Consider the following 20,282-nt stretch of genomic DNA (forward strand, 5'->3'; position numbering starts at 1 on the left):
ACACCGGAGACTCACTGGAGTCTCCCCCATCTCCCAGCTCGGGGCCTGCCACATGAGTTTTACTCTGAACATTTCATCTCTGCCTCTCTCCTGCTCAGAACAGATGGCTCTGAATCCCTACTTATACAGAAGTTCGTGTTCCATCATTTGAACATTTTTTTTTTCTGAGACAGAGTTTCTCTGTGTAGCCGTGGCTGTCCTGGAACTCACTCTGTAGACCAGGCTGGCTCTACTCAGAGATCCGCCTGCCTCTGCCTCCCAAGTGCTGGAATTAAAGGCATGTGCATCACTGCACATAGCTCATTTGAACGTTTTGTTTTGTTTTGTTTTTTTCAAGACAGGGTTTCTCTGTGTAGCTTTGGAGCCTATCCTAGAACTTGCTTTGTAGACCAGGCTGGCCTTGAACTCACAGAGATCCACCTGCCTCTGCCTCCTGAGCACTGGAATTAAAGGTGTATGCCACTGGCACCTTTAATGTTTGAACATTTTTAAAACTTTCTAAATTATAGATGCTCCAGTCACCTTGGGTCATGGGCTGAGACCATCAGCAACAAAGAGTCTCTGGAAGGACATTGAGTGGAGCCTCTTGCTCACTCTGTGGAGAGGCCAGTGGCCTGCCCCAAATCATTGCAGTAGATGCTGTCACTATTTGAAGAAGGGGGGGTGCTTTTTTTAAAAAAAAATTTCATTGTTTTAGTGTTGGAAATCAAATGTGGGGTCTGCTAGGAAAGCACTATCACCGAGCCACGCCACTGGCCGTTTGGTTTTGATGATCAGAATTAATTCATTCCTCTTCCTAGCAGCTTTCATGGCTTCCTGGTCTTAATGGAGCTATGAATCAAGGCACAGGCAGAGGATCCAAGCTAACTCAACTGGACTGTTATGCCTGGGGCATTAAATCTTGAGTAAGTGGGAAAACAATAGGAAAAAAAATGTCTGGAGCTCTGAAAAATTAAAAGATGAGGTTAAAAACTCTGGCTCTTCAACCTTCCTATCAATTCAGTGAGCTCTTCCTCCACAGCCAATGAGTCCTTTGCCTCCTTAAGGTAGTCTGTCCATCTCTGCTGCATGCAGCTTCATAATCCAAACTGCTGTGGCCACCCAGAGGAGCCAGTGCAAACCCATCCTCTTGGCATTGGGGTAAATCATGGCTTCAACAAGCACCAGTGCTTCTTGTCAGACTCTCTGATAGAACCTTTGTGAGCTCACTACCTCAGAAGCTGACCCAGACACAGCAGGAAGTCACTCACCCACTTAGAGACAGACAGGTCAATGGCTAGTTGCAGGGGAACAAGCCAGGTTCAAGGTGCAGGGAATTTAGATGCATGCTCAATCCTCCAACCTTCCTAGGTTGAAAGACGCCAACCTAGAGAGCAAGCTGGCCTCATGGACACATGTGTAGGCATAGGCAGAAACATCTTCCTGCCAGGATGTCTCCTGGAAGCTGAGTCATTAGCACGTGAGGTGAGCAGGGTCGGGAGGACTTGGGGATGTCTTGCTGAATAGCATTTTGACTCCTATTGACATTCCCACCAAACAAGTCCAGAGTGTCAATAGCCAGGATTACCCAATAAGCACCCTTCAGGTGATAAAGATGTATTCTGTTTACTATGCTCCGCAACTCTTTGTAGTGAGGCACTGGGGGCCTCTCACAGGCTTGCACCTGTGACCTCATCTACTGGGACTAGTCCCCAACAGGGAGGAGGTAGGACCTGAGGGAAGCTGGGGCCTAGCTTGGCTGTAGATGAGGTGTGGCCTTGTCCTCCCAGGGTCCCTCAGTCCCAGAACTCTGGCACTCCCCAAACTCATTTAGAAAATAATATCCTGTAAATCCTTGGCTAAGCATCGGGTCTTATTGGGTCCCGGGAACTCAAGCTTCAGAATAAACTAGAAGATGTGACCCCCAGACTAGGGATGAAAGTTACAGTGCTGTGGCAGGCATCTGAGGCCCTCATTCCCAGGCAATTCTGCCACCCCTTCCCACCGATGGCATGCACGCCTCCTCAAGGGCCACTCTACATCCATCCACGATTCACTATGTGCTTCCTGTCCCATTCCCTGCCCCCTAGTTCTGTGCCCCCTGCTTAGGGTTCCTTTCTTCCACATCTCTTGTCCCAAAGCCACCTCTAGAAGGCTTCCGAGCCATGTGACCCCTTTTCTCATAGGAAGTATGTCTTCCTTGGCTTAGCCCATGTATTTCCTGTCCTGCTTTGGGCTGTGAGGTCCAAAAGGTCCAGATAAGCTAAAGTCTGATTTATTGCCCCACACCTTGATGGGACCTACTGCTATCTGTCAGTGTTTGCAGACTTGGCACAAATGACATCTCTGGCCTCCTTTCCCCAGCCACTGGACTCTGCCCGTTGTCTGGCAGCTGAGTATCACAGCAGCATGGATGCTAGGTTCTGACCCTGGAGCTAGCCTGTGAGAATCACATGGGACCTGGGCTAGAAACCTGCATTTGGTGCCTCTCAAATAGAGCTATGGAATCTGCAGCTGAAAGGCAGGAGGTGGCCCTGATCTCCCAGTCCACGAGTACTGAGAGCAACATGGCTTGCCTCCTTCTCAGACTCTCCACACCAGTCCGTTTCCTTGGAGTTTCAGGGTGGTTGTTTCACTTAAACTCCACATGATGCCAACTCATGGAGTGGGGGCTTTTGTCCCGGAGATGCCTGCTCCTGAGGAGAACTGAGCCTGGGGGCAGGTGTAGGCTGAGCTGGTGAACCTAGCTCCAGGAGCCTGTCACAGCCAACGAGGAACAAGGAGGAGCCCTAAGAGGCAGGCTAAGAATGTAAGGGCAAGGAGCAGTGTTGAATGCTGGGCCACTGCTCTGCCCACAGATGCTGGGAGGCAGGCACAGCCTGGCACAGCAGAGGTGGCAGTGAGTGAGTGAGGGATTGCCTGGCTGGGCTCCGGGGGAGGGGACAGAAGCTGGGGTCATGGGCGGAAAGAACATGCCTCCCTGCTGCTGCCTGCCTGGAAGCTGTTGATCTCCTGTGGGGCCTGCTGAGCCCAGCTGCTCAGAACCCAGTGCCAAGCATGGGTCCCACAGAGCCAGCCCTCCCCATGGAGATGCTGGGGTCAAAGCATATGCTGGAGAGAAGGAAGGCTATGTCCAGGAGTATGTGTGAACAGTCATGTGAGCTGCTCTGCATGTGGTTCAGAGGCAGCTGCCTCTGCGATTTGCACAGGCTTGAGTGTGGGGTCACACACCCACACCAGCAGCCACAGGGAACCCACCTCCAAGACCACCTCTCATTCAGAGGATGAATTCTCACAGAGGGGTACCCCTGTCTCCCCCCCAGCCCCCATGCTTTTACAAACAGGAGAAGTTGAGTCAGAGTGAAGGACTCATGGTGGAGATACCCAGACACCAAAGCTGAGCAACTTCCTCAGGGACCCTGTTGTCGAGGCCACCGTGAATCCTTGGCTTGGCCTGCCCAATGTCCGCCTCCCCTCCCTGCAGAGGCTTCATGAGGCTATAAATAACAAGATGGGTCTAAGAAGCCCTGAAATCTCAGGGCTTTGCACTGGTCATGCTTTAATAAGGGCCTGGCCTCCCTGCTGGGTGCAGACACAGGGCCCAGCCTCCCTGGAGGGTGGTGACAAGTCAATCTAGCCAGCTCCTGGGCCCTGGCAGCTCGCTAGCAGGGACTGGACAAGTGGCCAGTGTAGCTTAGCTGGAGTCCCTGAGTCACAGCCAAGATGGGTGGGGCCACCAGGAGGATGTGGGTAGGATGGAGCCTGCTCACTGCAAGATGGGCTCAGGGCTCCTCTGCTGGGGTGCTGGTGCTGGAGGAGAGCAGGCCTTGGCTCTCGGTGTTCCTGCTGGCTACATCCTTGCTGTCCAGAGTTCCTGTGGGAGATAGAAGATGATCAGCCAGCCCAAAGGAGGCAGAAGAAGCTTTGAGACCGGGCCTAGGGACAATCTATTACAAATCCATGAGGTTCTGTTTGCGTAGTAAATCCCCAATCAGACCCCTTCACCGCCGCCCTGTGGGTTTAGCTCCTACCAGCATTGTACAGAGCATTCTGGGACCTCTCTGTCCCAATCTGGCACTCTGAATTCTGTTCTCAATACAGGAGCCCTGGGCATGCCTTCCCAAAGCAGATCAAGCCCTTGGGACCCCTCTTCTGCAAACCCCACAGGGGTTCCCCTCTCACTGTCAGTGAAGGCTACAGTCCTTTGAAGGAATCCCTCTGTTCTCTGCTTCACTCACTCCCCTCACCATCCCCCTCCCTCCTGCTACAGTAGCACTGGCCACCTTATCAGTCCTCAACACTTCAGGCACATTCCCGCCACAGGACCTTTGCACTGGCTGTCCCCGCCTCTTAGAGCCCCTTCCCTCCAGTTAGCTGCTTGGCTCACCCGCCTTTTCCTCTTTGCTCTTTCACTCCAATGTCACCTGTACAATGAGGACCTCACCATCTGTCCTTGTCAGTCCCTTTCCCTGTCTTTTGTCTCTAGAGCATTTACATCAAACATTTTCTCTCTCACTTTTTCCGTTTCCGGTCCACTAGAGCATTAGCTCCGTGAGGGCTCAGACTTGGCCTAATTCTGTCTTTCTCCGGCATCTGCTACCTTGCCTGGCACAGGGCAGGGGCATAATAAATTCTCTGCAATGAGCTGTCCAGAAGCACAGGTAGACGCCAGTGCTCCAGGCCTCAGAAGTGTTCAGCCCAGAGCCTGGCAGGTCACAAGGGGTGGGAATACCTTTGCCAGACTGCCTGGCCCGGGCCTGGTCTCTTTCCAGGTGCAGTGCAGTCAGTAGGAAGCAGCCACCACCCAGCACGATGACAAAGGTACAGCACAGGAAGCTGTGTTGCAGGCTGAGGAAGCGCTGCAGGTAGGAGTTTGGGCGCCCAGTCTGCAGGACACTGGAGATCTGCCAAGAAGAGAGGGGTGCTTGCGAGGCCCCAGGACCTTAGCAAGAACGGGCCCCTCCCCAAGTTCACCACCACCACCATCGCCACACACACACACTTAGACACTCCTTACAAGTCCGGTGAGGTAGGGGCTGCCAGCATCTCCCAGGATGTGGGCCACGGTGATCTGGAGCGCCTCTGCTGTGCCCCGGCACCTAGGCACCACTACCGACTGCAAAACACAGAAGCCCCCGAGGTAAGCCTCCAGCAAGGGAAGAAAGGGCGTCCCTCACCTCATCCTCCTGTTCCCACCTGCCCAGAGGGTGGCAGGCTAGACCAGTCAGAGGATAGATGGGAGAGATCACTGACTTCCAAGACCTGAGCCCCACTCCAAGACTGAGGCCCCTTGGGGTCCCAGAGGCCTCTCCAGGACAGGGATAGTGGGGGGCGGGGTAGCATAGCACCGAACAGAGACACTGAGTTTATACTTGAGCTGGGCCTGTATCGCTGTGACCACAGTGGTAGGGCAGTATCTCAGCTCAGGGCTCCAGACATCTGTGCAGGCAAGTGTGACCAGTGCAGGGCAGTTGGTGCCAGGGAGGCTCACACAGCTCCATGCAAGAGGGTACGGACATCAAGAATGCGACTTCTGGAGTCAGACAGTCTGGGGTCCACTCCCAATCCCTACCCATTAGCTGTGCGTCTTTGGGCAAGTCACTTCAGCTTTTCCTGTCTCCTCTCTAAATGGGATAATGATAGTACCCACCTTGAGAGCTATGCTTAGTGTCATTCAGCTTTATACTCAGAAGCTTCCCATGAGCATCTGTCCTGTTGGCGCAATGCTCTGGGCATGTGTGTCTCCTGCCCGGCAGGCATTCCCTCATTGGATCTACTAAGGCAGCACTATTTATCACTTAGGACTTACCTTTCTTCACCTCCTCTGTGAAGCCCTCTCAGGTTTGGAAGCCTGCCTTACACACACACACACACACACACACACACACACACACACACACGGAGGGGCAGCACAGTTAAATGAATGTATACTCCCTGGAAGTGGGAAGGGTCCTTTCCTGGGCCATTTCCTTATCTCTCATACTGTATTCATAGCAAAGCCCCTAATTTCTCCTGTGTCCCTGGAGTACCACAATACACAAGGAATAAGGGAGCCTAGTGAAAATCTGCTGACCAAGTAAGACAAATAGAACATTCTGGAAGACTAGTCTCAGGAGAAAACCTGCCAGCTCAGAGCTACGCCGCACTATGACAGCAGCAGAGGAAAATGCTGCTCTGGAGTCTTGTCCCCAGGACCTCAGTGTCTATTATCTGAACCCATCCAATAATAATAATAATAATAATAATAATAATAATAATAATAATAATAATAATAGCTAGCATTTAATGACTGCTTCCTGCATGTGTTTTTATATATCAACTCCAACAAGCCATGAAGGTGATATGATTATTTCCTGCATTTTATAGATGGGAAAACCTTGGCAGAGCAGGTAATTAAATTGCCCAGAGCAGCCCAGCCAGGAAGTAATGGGCCCAGACTGGATGGCAGGCCTTTCCCTCCAGGGACTGGTCTCCTGACCCTCTGCTGTTAGTGGTTAGGGGGAGCTGGCAATTTCAGCCATGTTGATGTAGTAGACAGTAAGACTTAAAAACACAGAAGCAGGCCATGGTAGCTTACACCTTTAACCCCAACACTCAGGAGCAACAGGCAGGTGGATCTCTATGAGCTGGAGGCCAGCCTGGTCTACACAGAGTTCCAGCCTAACTAGGGCTATATAGTGAGACCCTGTCTCCAAAAAAAAAAAAAAAAATTAAAAGAAAGTCTCCTTAGCGGTCTTTCCTTTGGGCAGGAGAATCAGTATGTGACAGAGAGGGGTCAAAGGGGAAATAGGAAGGTAGGAACCCAAAAATATGATTCTGGATTCCAGATCCCCACCAGACAGACCCAGGAGGTCTGCTGGAAAGGGGTTCGTGGGGTGGGCAGGGCTGAGCTGGGAGTCACTGTGGGCAGTCAGATGGTATGGGGGTCACTGGGGCCAAGGTTCTCTCCGCAGGTGGTTAGAGAAGCTGGGCCTCCTGCCATCTCCAGGACCTGCCAGCGCTGGAGGAGGAACTGACCACAGATCTGTACCTTCCCAGGACTTCCTTCTCACCCCATAATTATGTGATTAGTCACTCGTGGTTCTGGGGAGCCGGCTTAGCTTCCTAAACAGGGGCCTCAAGTATCCACACAGGTCCATGTGGGGCTGGGGCTGCTCAGACCCTCGGAGTAAGGTCCCTGCAAGTTCCGTATCTCTCAGTATAGGGAGACACAGGTCCCACCTCCTTGCTTCTTCTGGGTGTCTATGGCTCTCTAAAGGCTGGGTCTAGCAGCACCTAGCAAGCTGGGGGGTGAGTAATTTTGAAAATAAGTGGCTTTTGGGTTACCAGCATTCCAGGTTCACTAGCTTCTGAGACAAAAACACCTGTGTTTTGGCTCGCCCTTCTCAGAAAAGCAGTTCCCTTTATAGCCTAGGGCAAAAGTAGTGCAGGCAGTCACCGCCTGGCAAAAAGCTGGAGGGACAATCACTAAGGACAGACTCCCTGGCAGCCTGCCTTCTGTATTCCTCAACTCAACCCCTGTGACCAGACACTCCTGAAGGGTGATACAGTCACTCCTCCAGCATCTTCCTGCTCACAGCTGGGAGGAAGGGTGAGCCTGGGTGGGGCAGCTGGGGTCTCCTGAAGCAGATTTAGAGATGCCCTTTCTTGGTCTTTCCAAGAGAAAAGCTCATCTAAGGCACAGCCAACCCAGGAGGAGATGCAAAGGGAAGGTGTAGGAATTGGGCTCCCAGGAGGATGGGTAAACTCAGAGATAATGAGAAATTGGCGAGGGACATGCAGGCTAGAGAGAAGGCTATGCAAATCCAGATGCTGCGCTGAAGACTACTGGGTCAGGCCTCTGCGGGAAGTCCGCTGGCAATGCATTTCCTGTACCCACTCTCCACCCACCCAATCAGACGCTGAGGCCCATGATCAGTGACAAGCTCCCCCAAGCTTGACTCAGACAGAATGAAGGGTGAGAGCCATTGGAGCAGGCAGCCCTGAGGCCTCCCATCTAAAAGGAGCCTGGATTCTCCCTTGGGGAGAGAGCAGTGTCCTGAGGCAGGACTGGTGGGGACTGGATGCCACCTCCTCAGGAGCACACAGGGCACATAGGTTTTAGCTCATTGCTTCCTTGTGGTCTGGAGCACAATCGGGAGGAACTACTTCTCCATCTATTATACATTTGAGCACAGAGAGGTCACATGAGTTGGCCAAGATCTCTCAGCTAGTGAGTGGCAGGGATGGGCATGAAAAACAGAATTGCTAGAATGCTCCTGACCGAGTTCTCCTGTCCATCCTCTCCCCTCTCACCCATCCTCAGGCTCCCCAGGAACCCACAGTCTCTCTACCCTGTTTCCTTGTTAGATCCTCTTGGTTCTCTCCCTACTGAGAGCTGTCCATCTGAGTTTCTCCCACTACAAGACTCTCACAGCACCCAGAAGAGGAGCTCACCGTCCCGCTTAGGAGCAATAAGGCCAGTACAGGGGTCCTTCCTCTTCTTCCTGCACAACCTGTCCCCACATAAGTCATTCCCCCGCCCTGCTTCCTCCAAGGGACCTCAGTCTCCTGTCCCTTGCCACTTGGCTTTCTGCCATCTTCTGCCATGTCAGGATATTGTACTTGTGGTAGTGTGAATGTAGTTGACCCCCATAATCTCACAGGGAGTGGCACTCTTAGGAGGTGTGGCCTTGTTGGAGTGGGTATAGCCTTGTTGGAGGAAGTGTGTCACTGTGGGGGGCGGGCTTTGAGGTTTCTTATGCTCAGGATACCACTCAGTGTGTCAGTCGACTTCCTGTTGCCAGCAAGATGTAGCACTCTCAGCTCCAGCACCATGTCTGCCTGCATGCCACCATGCTCCTCATCATGATGATAAAGGACTGAACCTCTGACACTATAAGCAAGCCACCCCAATTAAATGTTTTATTTATGAGAGTTGCCATGGTCATGGTATCTCTTCATAGCAGTGAGAACCCTAAGGCAGTACTCTTGCAAACCTGAACCCCTCTACTGCACAGAGCCTCTTATAGGTCCTGAGGCCATGCCCTCCTGAGCCCCTGTTTTCCAGTCAGGGAAACTAGAAACATGGGAGCTGAAAAGGCCAGACTCCCACCCCAATCCCTTGTCTAGTACAGAAAGATCATTGCTGGCTCCTGGGTTTAGGGCAGGAGAGAGGCCAGGAAGACAGCATGGAGCTGGCTGGAGCAGAAGCCACCAAGCCATGAAGGGCTCAGAGAGTTGTAGGCTGGGCTGCATGTGGTCAGCCAGCTCCTCCGTAGTCCAGATGCTAGCTGGCCCCCAGAACCACCATCTACCTCCTTCGAGCTGTGGACACACTCCTCTTTAGCACTGCAAAGCGCCTGGCTCTGCCAGGTTAATGATTCCGGCAGACACAGACATAGGGATGCCCTGTAGCCTTCACATATCTTCCGGGCTGTCATGTGGAAAAGAGATCACAGCAGGGGGCAAGTGGAGGAAGCTGTGGGGGGCAGGTTCAGCACTGCTTGAACCGCCTGAGAGAGGACGAGCTATGTAGAGGGTGGGCGTTCCCTTAGGCTGTCTCATTTACCCCACTAGGCAGTTAATGATTAGACCTTTTTATAGGCAAGGAAACTGAGGCCCAGGGCCATTTGCCAGGGCTGTGGCTGAGTCTGGGCTGGAGCCCAGGTCTCCAGTGCAGAAGGAGGGGCAGGGAAGACAGACTATCTCTGCAGCTGATAGGCTCACTAGAGCCAAAGACAGGGGTGAGCCTGGGCTAGAGCAGTCAGTGCGCATCCTGTCAACACAGTCTTCAAGCAGACCTTGTTGTCTGAGTAAATGACATACATCCCCATCGTCCTTTCAAACCCAGATTCTAGGACTCCAAGATATCTTTGGGAGATAGAAGAACTGTGGAAATCCCAGGGTCACAATGAGAATCTTACCCATGAATCCCTGTGCCAGAAACTGGGCTAAACTTTCTGAGTCATCTCCTAGACATGCTCACAACAATGGTGCTACAATTCCATCCCCATTTTCCTTATGGGGAAACGGAAACTCAGAGACACAAAGCAACCTGCGTAAAATCACACAGCTAGTGAGGGGCAGAAGCAGGGCCGAAGCCCAGGTCTGTCACCAGACAGCTTTCTACCTGGGGCCTGGCCACTCAGAACCCTATGCCCAGTGTGAGGCCGTGCCTGTCTGCCAGGTGGCAGCAGGAGGGCACTGAGGGTGTTCCTAGACCTAGGAGCCCTGTTATCAACCAGGGTTCAGATTTTCACAATGTTCAAAGTCCTTGTGCCTCCTCAGAGGTGTAGCTGGGGAAGAACCAAGCTGGACTCTGGACACCAAAGCCGTATGGTGGGAACGGCATTAGGTCTCACCATAGCCCAGCCAGCCCTTTGTGTGATCCATGAGATGGGATGGGGTGAAACCAGTAGGGTTTTAGTGGCTCATGCTCCAAGTCCAGCATCCTCCTCTGTGACCCTAGAGTACAGGCCAAGGAGCCCACTTGCTGAGAAGTAGCGTGAGGAAGAAGGAAAGAAAGCCTATGCACCAGTCCTATCTCAGAGCCTTGAAACTGTGTGACCTTGGACCAGGTACCTGCCCTCTCTGAGTATCCATGCTCATGTGCAGAATCAGGTTGACAGAAGGAATCTTTGAGAGTGTTCCAAAGGGGCTACTTTGTCTATACAAACTGTGAAGTGGCCTTAACCCCCTGTCCCATGGCCCCTGAAGTCCTTCCCAATACCCAGGCTACTCAAAAGTGCCAGGACCAAATTGCAACCATACCTACCAACAGGATATCAGCAACCACTGCCCAGTTGCAAGACAGAAGGAGCTCCCCAAGGGCCAGGAACACCTGTGGACAGAGGATATCCTGGATGAGACTATCCCCAGCTCAGGCACCCAGCCCTCCCAAGTCTCTCCTCAGTTGTGCAGAGGGAAAACTGAGGCCCCCCCCAGAGGAAGGCATGTGGAGACATTTGGGTGGGAGGGGTCTAGAACGGCAGCCCCCAGGATGGGTAGGCAGGTTGCCACTGAGACCCCCAAGATGAGCACCAGGCTCCAGGTGTGCGGACCCTGGCTCATGGCCCCCAAGACGCAGCCCTTGGGGATCATCCATGGAGCCCCAGAAGGAGGAGTCAACAGAGCTGCTAGAGCACTTCCAAATGTGTAGACTCAGGACAAAAGGGCGGAGGTCTCGGCTTGCCCACCCTCTGTTTTCTCCTGAGGATTGCATACACCAGTAAGGTCCCGGGGACCTCCCGAATGGCTTCTTCCAGGCACCTTCCCCAGACCCCACACCCTCAGAGCTAGCCTTAGCACAGCCATTGTGTAGACAAAGGTAATTCCTACTCAAGGCCAAGGCTTTTCTCAGGTCATAGCTGGCCCAGGGCAAAGCCAACCTGAAACACAAGGCTTCGGGCCCCTGTCCAGTGCCCACCCCCTGCCTTGCTCCCGATGTCCTGTGCTGCTGGCCCGACTTACCCAGCTTTCTGAACCACGCTACCTCGTGCCAGAGGATTAGGACAATCCTCATTCCCCTCACTCAAGAAAAGCTTAATGAAGCAGCTGAAGAAAGAGGAGGAAAGGCTCATTTCTCCCAGCTCCAGAGAACTTGTTGCCAGGGTGGAATTAGTTATCCTGGAGTCACGGGGTTATGCCCAAAGCAGCACAGGCTTGAGAACTCAAAGGCTTGATGTCCCAAAGGCAGAGAAAAAAAAAAAAAAAACACCACCAGAAAGGACACCTACTCTATGCCAGGGGTCACCACTCCATTACCCCTCTCCAGTCAGGTAATTTGATAAGGTTATCATCACACCCATGTCACAGATCAGAGCACCCAGGCCCAAGGGTCACTTTCCAGAGAGACCCTCTCCTCTGTGTCTGACTTGTACATGGTGAGTTTGGGAAGGTCTTTGGCCTAAAAGAGTTCCCAGGGGCCTCCAATGGCTACCGTGCCTTTAAAGACTGGTGGGAGGAATCAGATGGAGAGGGAGCCCTGGGCAGGGGTGACCCTAGCAGATACCTAGGGGCAGTCAGGATGGGCTAGAAAGAACTGCAGGCACCCAGGAGGGGGAAGCCCTACAAACAATGCCTGGCTGAGGAGCCTTGTGAGCGGTGACAGGAGGCTGGAATGTGCCGCCACACTGGGTGGGGCGGGAGAAGAACCCGATCTGGTGAAAGAAGGGTAGACAGAGACTAAGCGGCTCTTGTGATCTCTCCACCCAACCCAGAGGCCTGTGGCTGCTGCTTTTGGCCCTCGGTACCCAAACTGGGAGGCCCTTGAGGTCAGGGTGGGTCTCCTTCTAGACTTAGGACAAAGTTTGAGTACCCACAGTAGTGGGAAGCAGGAAGTCACTGGTGGGCAGGACTGGTGAGGCCCAGGCAGCCACAGCCCTGCATTCCATCTTGGCAGGGCTGTCAACCCAGATTCTGGACCACATGAAAGCCTGGCCGAGTGCACCTGCCCTCCCCGTGGTGTCCTGTCATCAGTCCACCTCTACCTGAGCTAGAAGCTTCTCCTCTGCACATCCTTCAGCCTGCCCGAGTCCTCCCTTCCTCCATACAGGATGGACACCTATTGCTAGAGGGGCAAACTCTCCTGTGCGGTATCACCCCTGCCCTCTCCACACCCACAGGCCATGCTGAAATATACCTTTTCCTTCTTCCAGCTGGACTAGGGTGGATCCTGGTCCCAAAATAGAGCCCCTCAGAGGGAGGCTGCAGCCACAATGGGGCCTTTCAAGATGAACAAGCTGCCTTGGGGTGCCAGGTTTCCTCAGACACACCTGGAAACAGGCACCATGCCACCAAATCCATCACTCTATTTGCGGCTTTCAGGGGCAGAGGGCCAGTGGAGAGAACCTGCCTTCTAATCCCATAATTACAGAGGTTCTTGAAGTAGTGGAGGCTTAGTCTTCTAGACTCAAGGAGCAGCATTGTCACAAAGGGTGGGACACCTGCTGGGGGACCTTAGGAAGGTCCCCCACACCTACCTAGACAGGCACCAACACACTGTGCTTCCAGAGCTGGAAACCTGGTTACGCACATTTGTGGTCCCCATAGGCAGGGTACAAATCCAGTCTTCATTCAATGACTTCCATGATAGAGTCAGACTCAGCTTCAAATAAAAACGAAGCAAACACGGCCAGCCATGGTGCTGCATGCCTGCAACCTCAGCCATGGTGCTGCATGCCTGCAACCTCAGCCATGGTGCTGCATGCCTGCAACCTCAGCCATGGTGCTGCATGCCTGCAACCTCAGCCATGGTGCTGCATGCCTGCAACCTCAGCCATGGTGCTGCATGCCTGTAACCTCTGCATATATTTGCAACCTCAGCCATGGTGGTGCATGCCTGTAACCTCAGCACATTTTCCAGGCTAGCATGGGCTATGTAGTAAGATCCTGTCTGAAAGAAAGAAAGAAAGAAAGAAAGAAAGAAAGAAAGAAAGAAAGAAAGAAAGAAAGAAAGAAAGAAGAAAGGAAGGAAGAAAAAAGAAATGAAGGAAGGAAGGAAGGAAGGAAAGAAGGAAGGGAGAGAGAAGGAGGGAGAAAGCAAAAAGCAAAGCAGCAGCCGTGAGATGACTCAGCAGGTAAACACACTCGCTATCAGTCTTCAGGATCACAGGCTTAGGAACTGGGCTCCACATGGTAAAAGCATACAACTGACTTGTATTGTGCTTCACACACACACACACACACACACACACACACACACACACACACACACAATTTTTTTAGTAAAGGAAAGAAAGAAGCCAGGCATGGAAATTCACACCTTGTAGTCCCAGCACTTGAGAGGTTGAACCATCCTGAGCTACAGCGTGAAACAGCATATGAAAAAGACAGAGAGGAAGAAGTAGAAAAGAAACAAACAGATACACTCAGGGCTGGCCAAGGTGTCTCAGCAGGAAAAGGCATTTGCCAGCAAGCCTGACAGCCCCAGTTCTATCCTGAGATGGATACCAAGGGCGGAAGGAGAGAGATTCAACATCCCCAACTGTCCTCTGACCTCCACACATGTGCCATGGCGTAAACACACCACACACACACACACACACACACACACACACACACACACACCACACACACACACACCACACTAAATAAATAAATGCTTTGGGTTTTGTTTTTTTTAATCTCCAGTTTTGAAGAATTAGGTCAACTGTTCATCCCTCTTGGACAGTCACGTACACCTCACATTGACATGTCCCCTCACTTGTTCCCCTTAGTCCCTCCCCATCACTGCTCCTATCCAGTGTGGCTGAGCCAGCCAGGACGCAGGCGCAGACCGGTTGCTAGCAGCTGCCAAGATGCTTGCCCTTAGGTTCAGGGAGGCAGGCGAATCCCAGTGCCTGCTGACCCTGTATGACTCCTCATCCTGCATCCTAGATGCTCCTTCAGTGTGCCTCCTCCTGCTCATCACTGATGACTTGATCCAGGCCTCCCCAGTTTCTCAAGCCCTATCATCTCCCTCAATACCCGCCCAGAGGGGACTTCCAAAGGGGAAATCTGGCTCTGCCTTCGGCTCCTCCTCGAGGCCTGGTGGCTTCCCTGTGCCCTGCCTTAGTTCCTGATGGTATGAGGGCCTGGGAACACTGCCTAGGGCCTGAGAAATGGCCTGTGCTGGAGAGCCCCTGACCCCTGACATTTCATCCTCGAGCTGGGCCAGTGACAATTGCTGTGTTTGGCTTTAGTCATCCTAGCCAGAGAAGCTTGCATACATTCCACACATTTACACTATTGCTCATCCTCACACACATACCACACACACACACATGCAACAACATAAACATACATAGATTCCTGCACACATAACTACATGTATGCAAGGCCTCATACATGTTCATGCAAGCTTCAATACACATGCACACACAGTCAAAAACCTGAGATACACACACAACACTCACATATCAATGTACACAAATACACAGGTAACAGAGGAGATATACAAAATATACCAAAACAGGTGTAGTACCAGGTATGAAGTGAGTCCTGTAAATTCCAGCTACTTGGGAGGCTGAGGCAGGTGGTCACTTGAGTCCAAGAGTCTGAGCCAGTCTGGGCAACATGGTAAGACACTCTCTCAGAAACAAAAACCAAACTACATGATGAATGCATGACTTAGTATTGGTGTTAGTAGAGCCACAGGCTGAGCACTAGCTGAAGAACAGCCTACCATGCACCCACACAACACTGTGGCCTTATAACAGAGCCAGCAAGTCATACACACACACACACACACACACACACACACACACTCACTCACTCTGTACACATTCATACACAAAACATACACACACTCATGTGCCTACCTTTGTGTGTATTTGTGATGAGAATTGTGCACAGCTCACATCACAAATGCACACAAAGGCAGGCACACACACACACACACACACACACACACACACTTACTCATTCTGTATACATTCATACCTAAAACATACACACACTCATGTGCCTACCTTTGTGTGTATTTGTGATGAGAATTGTGCACAACTCACATCACAAATGCACACAAAGGCAGGCACACACACACATACACACACACACACACACACACACACACACACACACACACACAGGAGGAAAGAAGAGGGGTCTATCCTGGACAGGGTCAGTTCCCAAAGGCCTATGTCTTCAACCTGAGCCCATCTCAGCCTCCAAACTGGGCAGTTACGATCTCTGAAGAATGGATTCTAAGACCCTTTAGGAGGGAGAAGGCCACTGTCTCCCCTGAACTCACAGGACCCAGGAAAAACTGAGCAACCCTCTTCCACTTATACAGCAATGCCACATTCAGCGTGGCTGAGTCAGCCAGGACACAGACCCAGAGTACAGCCTGGCCGCCAGCAAGCTGCCGTGTGGCTGGCATGCTCTACCCATAGTCCTGCCAACCTGTAATGGCAGGGGCTGGCATGGGGCACAAGGGCACTGCCTGGTCTCCAGAGGCCAGCAGCCACCCAGCAACCTGCTAAACTGGCAGCTCTGGAAGGTGAGGCAGCAAGCTCCTGGGTCCTCCTGGGGAGTCCTGTCAGGGTGTGAGCTTTCCTGATGGGCTGTGCTGCCATGCAAGGAGAGACGCCTGTGGGATCCTCGCATGATGGTGGCGCTCTTTAAGCCCCACTGAGCCAGACCTGAGAGTGGGGTGCTGATTACTCAAGCCCAAAGAGCAGAAGGCGAAGGGGCTTCTCCCAGAAGTCCTCAGGGGCAATATTGGGAAGTGGTAAGAGAATTCTGAAGATCTGAGACACCACTGCTGGCACTACCCCAGAAGTTCACCCTTAGATGACCTGGGACCACAGTTCCAATGGACACACATCTTGGCTGATCCTGGACAGCCTCGGGAGTCCTCAAGGCTGAGATGGACAGCCACCTCAGCCGATGCCAAGTGCCACAGAGATGCCCACGCTGGCTCTGCCCCACTCTACCTTGGGTAGGGAGCAAATTCAATGTCCTGATCAAGTTTGGGTTGGAGAGGGTCTTAGAGGTCATCTGAGGCAGCTCCCGGGTAAAGACGGAGGCCAAGCTTGCATCATAGGCTTGCCTTCTCTCCAGAAGCCGAAAGTGGCAAGGCAGGGGAAAGTGTTTTTCACCAAAGACAAGAACAAAATGTAATGAAATAAACATTAAATACTGGCAGGCAAGCAGAAAGGCAGATGATGCTGCAGCATCTCCTTCCCAGAGTCTCCTCCCCAGAGCCGCTCTACAAAACCTTCCACTCCGCAGGGGAACAAAGCCCATGGATGTCCTTAGCAGAGAGCCAGTGGGACAAGTCACTACAAAAATGAGGACCATGAACAGTGACACCTGCCCTGCCTCCACCAGCCTGAAGGCAGCCCCCGATTCCAGAAGGGGATGCACCCACCAATTACACAGAGGAGCCCTGCTGCACCCAGCATTTACCTAAATCCCTGCCTAGGAGCAGAGCCCAGGTGTCCTACAAAGACTCCTTCCCACCTGGTTCTGCAGTTCCCACAGGGGATAGAAAAGTCTACGGGACCCAATGTTCAACCCAAACTACAGCCCCTGTGCAGAAGAGGACAGCCACAGAGAAGCCTGGACCGGAGTCAAGAACTCTGAGAGCACAGTCAGTGCAGTGTCTGAGCAGAGCTGCCCGCACCCAGGGTGGGGGAATGTGATTTATGAGATTTGTGTGCACCACAGGAACTGTGTAGGAAAATAGGAGGCGGGGAGAGAGGGAAAGGGGGGAGGGGAGGTAGAGAAAGAAAGAGATAAGGAGAAAAGAGAGAAAGAGAATTGAGAGACAGAAAAAAGGTAGAAAGAGAAGTTAGGAAACTCTCTCTCTCTCTCTCTCTCTCTCTCTCTCTCTCTCTCTCTCTCTCTCTCTCTCTCTGTGTGTGTGTGTGTGTGTGTGTCTGTCTGTCTTTTTCAAGACAAGGTTTCTCTGTGTCACCCTGGCTGTTCTGGAACTCTCTGTAGACCAGGTTGGCCTCGAACTCACAGAGATCCTCCTGCCTCTGCCTCCTGAGTGCTGGGATTAAAGGCGTGCACTGCCACGCCCAGCTCACCTGATCTCTAATAGGCAGGAAAAGGGGCTAGAGAGATGGCTCAGTGCTTAAGCGTGCTCTGCTCTTCCAGCACACGACAGACAGTTCATAAATGCCTGTAACTCCAGTTCCAAGGGATCTAACAAATACGCTACTCTGACTTCCATGGGCACTGCACATGTGTGTCACACACACACACACACACACACACACACACACACACAAAGAGAGGGAGAGTATGCGTTCACACATACACATGAAATAAAAACAATGTTTTTAAAAAAGAAAAGGAAAGAAAGGAGAGATAGAATCACAAACAAGGAAGGAAGAGAGACGGAGGCAAGAAGGAAGGGAAGGAGAGGAAAGGGAGAGAAACAGGGGCAGAAGCTCACCTAGAAGGCAGATGGGAAGGGAAGGGGCACAAGCACCCTCATAATTATTTCAGACTATAGAAGAATATAAGAAGGGTGTGCATTCACTACAGGAAGTGCTCACAGACAAAGCCTGCCCTCAGGAGGATAAGACATAAAGGGAGATGACTTACCTGAGGAAATATTACTAAATGGAGGAGCAAAAACCACAAACAATAACTACATGAAGCTAACACATTAAAAATAGTCTCACTTCCTGGTGGTTGCTAAGAGGACAACAAGAAAAACATCACAGAAGTGAGTGACTTGGAGGATGGGCAAAGATGAGCAAGGCACAAAACTAGGATGGTCAGGTACCGAGACATGCGATTAAGGAGGCGCCTGCTCTCAGGGCCAAGGCTTAGGAGGGACTACCCTCGCACGTTTTGCTCCGTTGATATCTGCTTGCCTCATGCAGTACCAGCCCCAACCGTGACCCAGCACAAGGAAAAGAAAACTGTCCAACCTAAGAAATACTCCAAGAGATAAAATGAGGAAGGGCCCTGCAGTAGGAAAGCATTGTCACGATCAACTCTGAGATGCTGCAGAGCACCTACCAGCTCACACTTCCTGGCTGTGAGGAGCAGCTTCCGGAAATCTTTGCCCTGTAGTCAGGCCCCTGTTCACTAGAATCAGCTGTACCTGGCAACTTGCTTTGAATGAGTAAATTCCAGCAAAGGGGGTGAGGTAACATTTCCGCGACTGGGCTGTAAAATACTGCCTCCTCCTTCCTAGTCAGCCTTTCCTTGTCCTCTCAGCCTGCATGCTTTGATGAAGCAAACTGCTAAGTCAAAGAAGCCGTTGATGGAGAGTGTAGCTCAGTGCGAAAGACCATGCCTGCCTTGCTTGAGGCCCTATGACTGATCTCAAGACTGTAAAATAAAATAAAATAAAATAAAATAAAATAAAATAAAATAAAATAAAATAAAATAAAATAAAATAAAATAAAATAAAATAAAATAAAATAAAATAAAATAAAATAAAATAAAATAAAATAAAATAAAATAAAATAAAATAAAATAAAATAAAATAAAATAAAATAAAATAAAATAAAATAAAATAAAATAAAATAAAATAAAATAAAATAAAATAAAATAAAATAAAATAAAATAAAATAAAATAAAATAAAATAAAATAAAATAAAATAAAATAAAATAAAATAAAATAAAATAAAATAAAATAAAATAAAATAAAATAAAATAAAATAAAATAAAATAAAATAAAATAAAATAAAATAAAATAAAATAAAATAAAATAAAATAAAATAAAATAAAATAAAATAAAATAAAATAAAATAAAATAAAATAAAATAAAATAAAATAAAATAAAATAAAATAAAATAAAATAAAATAAAATAAAATAAAATAAAATAAAATAAAATAAAATAAAATAAAATAAAATAAAATAAAATAAAATAAAATAAAATAAAATAAAATAAAATAAAATAAAATAAAATAAAATAAAATAAAATAAAATAAAATAAAATAAAATAAAATAAAATAAAATAAAATAAAATAAAATAAAATAAAATAAAATAAAATAAAATAAAATAAAATAAAATAAAATAAAATAAAATAAAATAAAATAAAATAAAATAAAATAAAATAAAATAAAATAAAATAAAATAAAATAAAATAAAATAAAATAAAATAAAATAAAATAAAATAAAATAAAATAAAATAAAATAAAATAAAATAAAATAAAATAAAATAAAATAAAATAAAATAAAATAAAATAAAATAAAATAAAATAAAATAAAATAAAATAAAATAAAATAAAATAAAATAAAATAAAATAAAATAAAATAAAATAAAATAAAATAAAATAAAATAAAATAAAATAAAATAAAATAAAATAAAATAAAATAAAATAAAATAAAATAAAATAAAATAAAATAAAATAAAATAAAATAAAATAAAATAAAATAAAATAAAATAAAATAAAATAAAATAAAATAAAATAAAATAAAAAAATAAAATAAAATACCACCTATCAAGAAACGAGAGGCAACAGTCAGCAAGGAAAGGGGACTCTCTACTGGTAACCACTAGTGAGCCTGGCAGCCTTCCCCAGCCCACCAGAGACCTTGACCAATACCTCAGTTGCACCCTTGAGGAAGACAAAGATCCCACTAATCTGTGCCTGTATTTGTAACCCACTCAGACTATGAGACAACAATATTTGTTTTATGTTGCTGTGTTTGGGGGTGATTTGTTACACAACAATAGAGACTAATACATTGACTAAGCTATTGGATTTCAAGAACAAATAATGAAATATCTGGGTACCCACAAGGGGAAAAAAAATAAGAGGATCAACACTAAGGATTTTGAAGGCCAAGGCTGGACATGGTAGCATATGCGTTTAACCCCTGCATTGGGAAGCAGAGGCAGTGGATCTCTATGAGTTGGAGGAC

The 20,282-nt window shown here is 49.1% G+C and overlaps 1 protein-coding gene across 1 annotated transcript in view; it reads right to left on the reverse strand.

Annotated features, from left to right (window-relative positions):
- Positions 1–3,571: 3,571 nt before the first annotated feature.
- The window catches only part of Spns3 (SPNS lysolipid transporter 3, sphingosine-1-phosphate (putative)), a 56,811-nt gene continuing 40,100 nt past the window's right edge, over positions 3,572–20,282 (reverse strand). The window contains exons 9-12 of the mRNA XM_059269497.1: positions 10,736–10,801; positions 4,997–5,095; positions 4,712–4,883; positions 3,572–3,853 (exon numbers count right to left, since the gene is read on the reverse strand). Of these exons, the coding sequence (XP_059125480.1) occupies positions 3,762–3,853; positions 4,712–4,883; positions 4,997–5,095; positions 10,736–10,801 (429 nt within the window). The 3' untranslated portion in view covers positions 3,572–3,761. The remainder of the gene's footprint in view (positions 3,854–4,711; positions 4,884–4,996; positions 5,096–10,735; positions 10,802–20,282) is intronic.

This window comes from Peromyscus eremicus, chromosome 8a (genome assembly GCF_949786415.1).
Source record: "Peromyscus eremicus chromosome 8a, PerEre_H2_v1, whole genome shotgun sequence".
NCBI classification, from domain to species: domain Eukaryota; kingdom Metazoa; phylum Chordata; class Mammalia; order Rodentia; family Cricetidae; genus Peromyscus; species Peromyscus eremicus.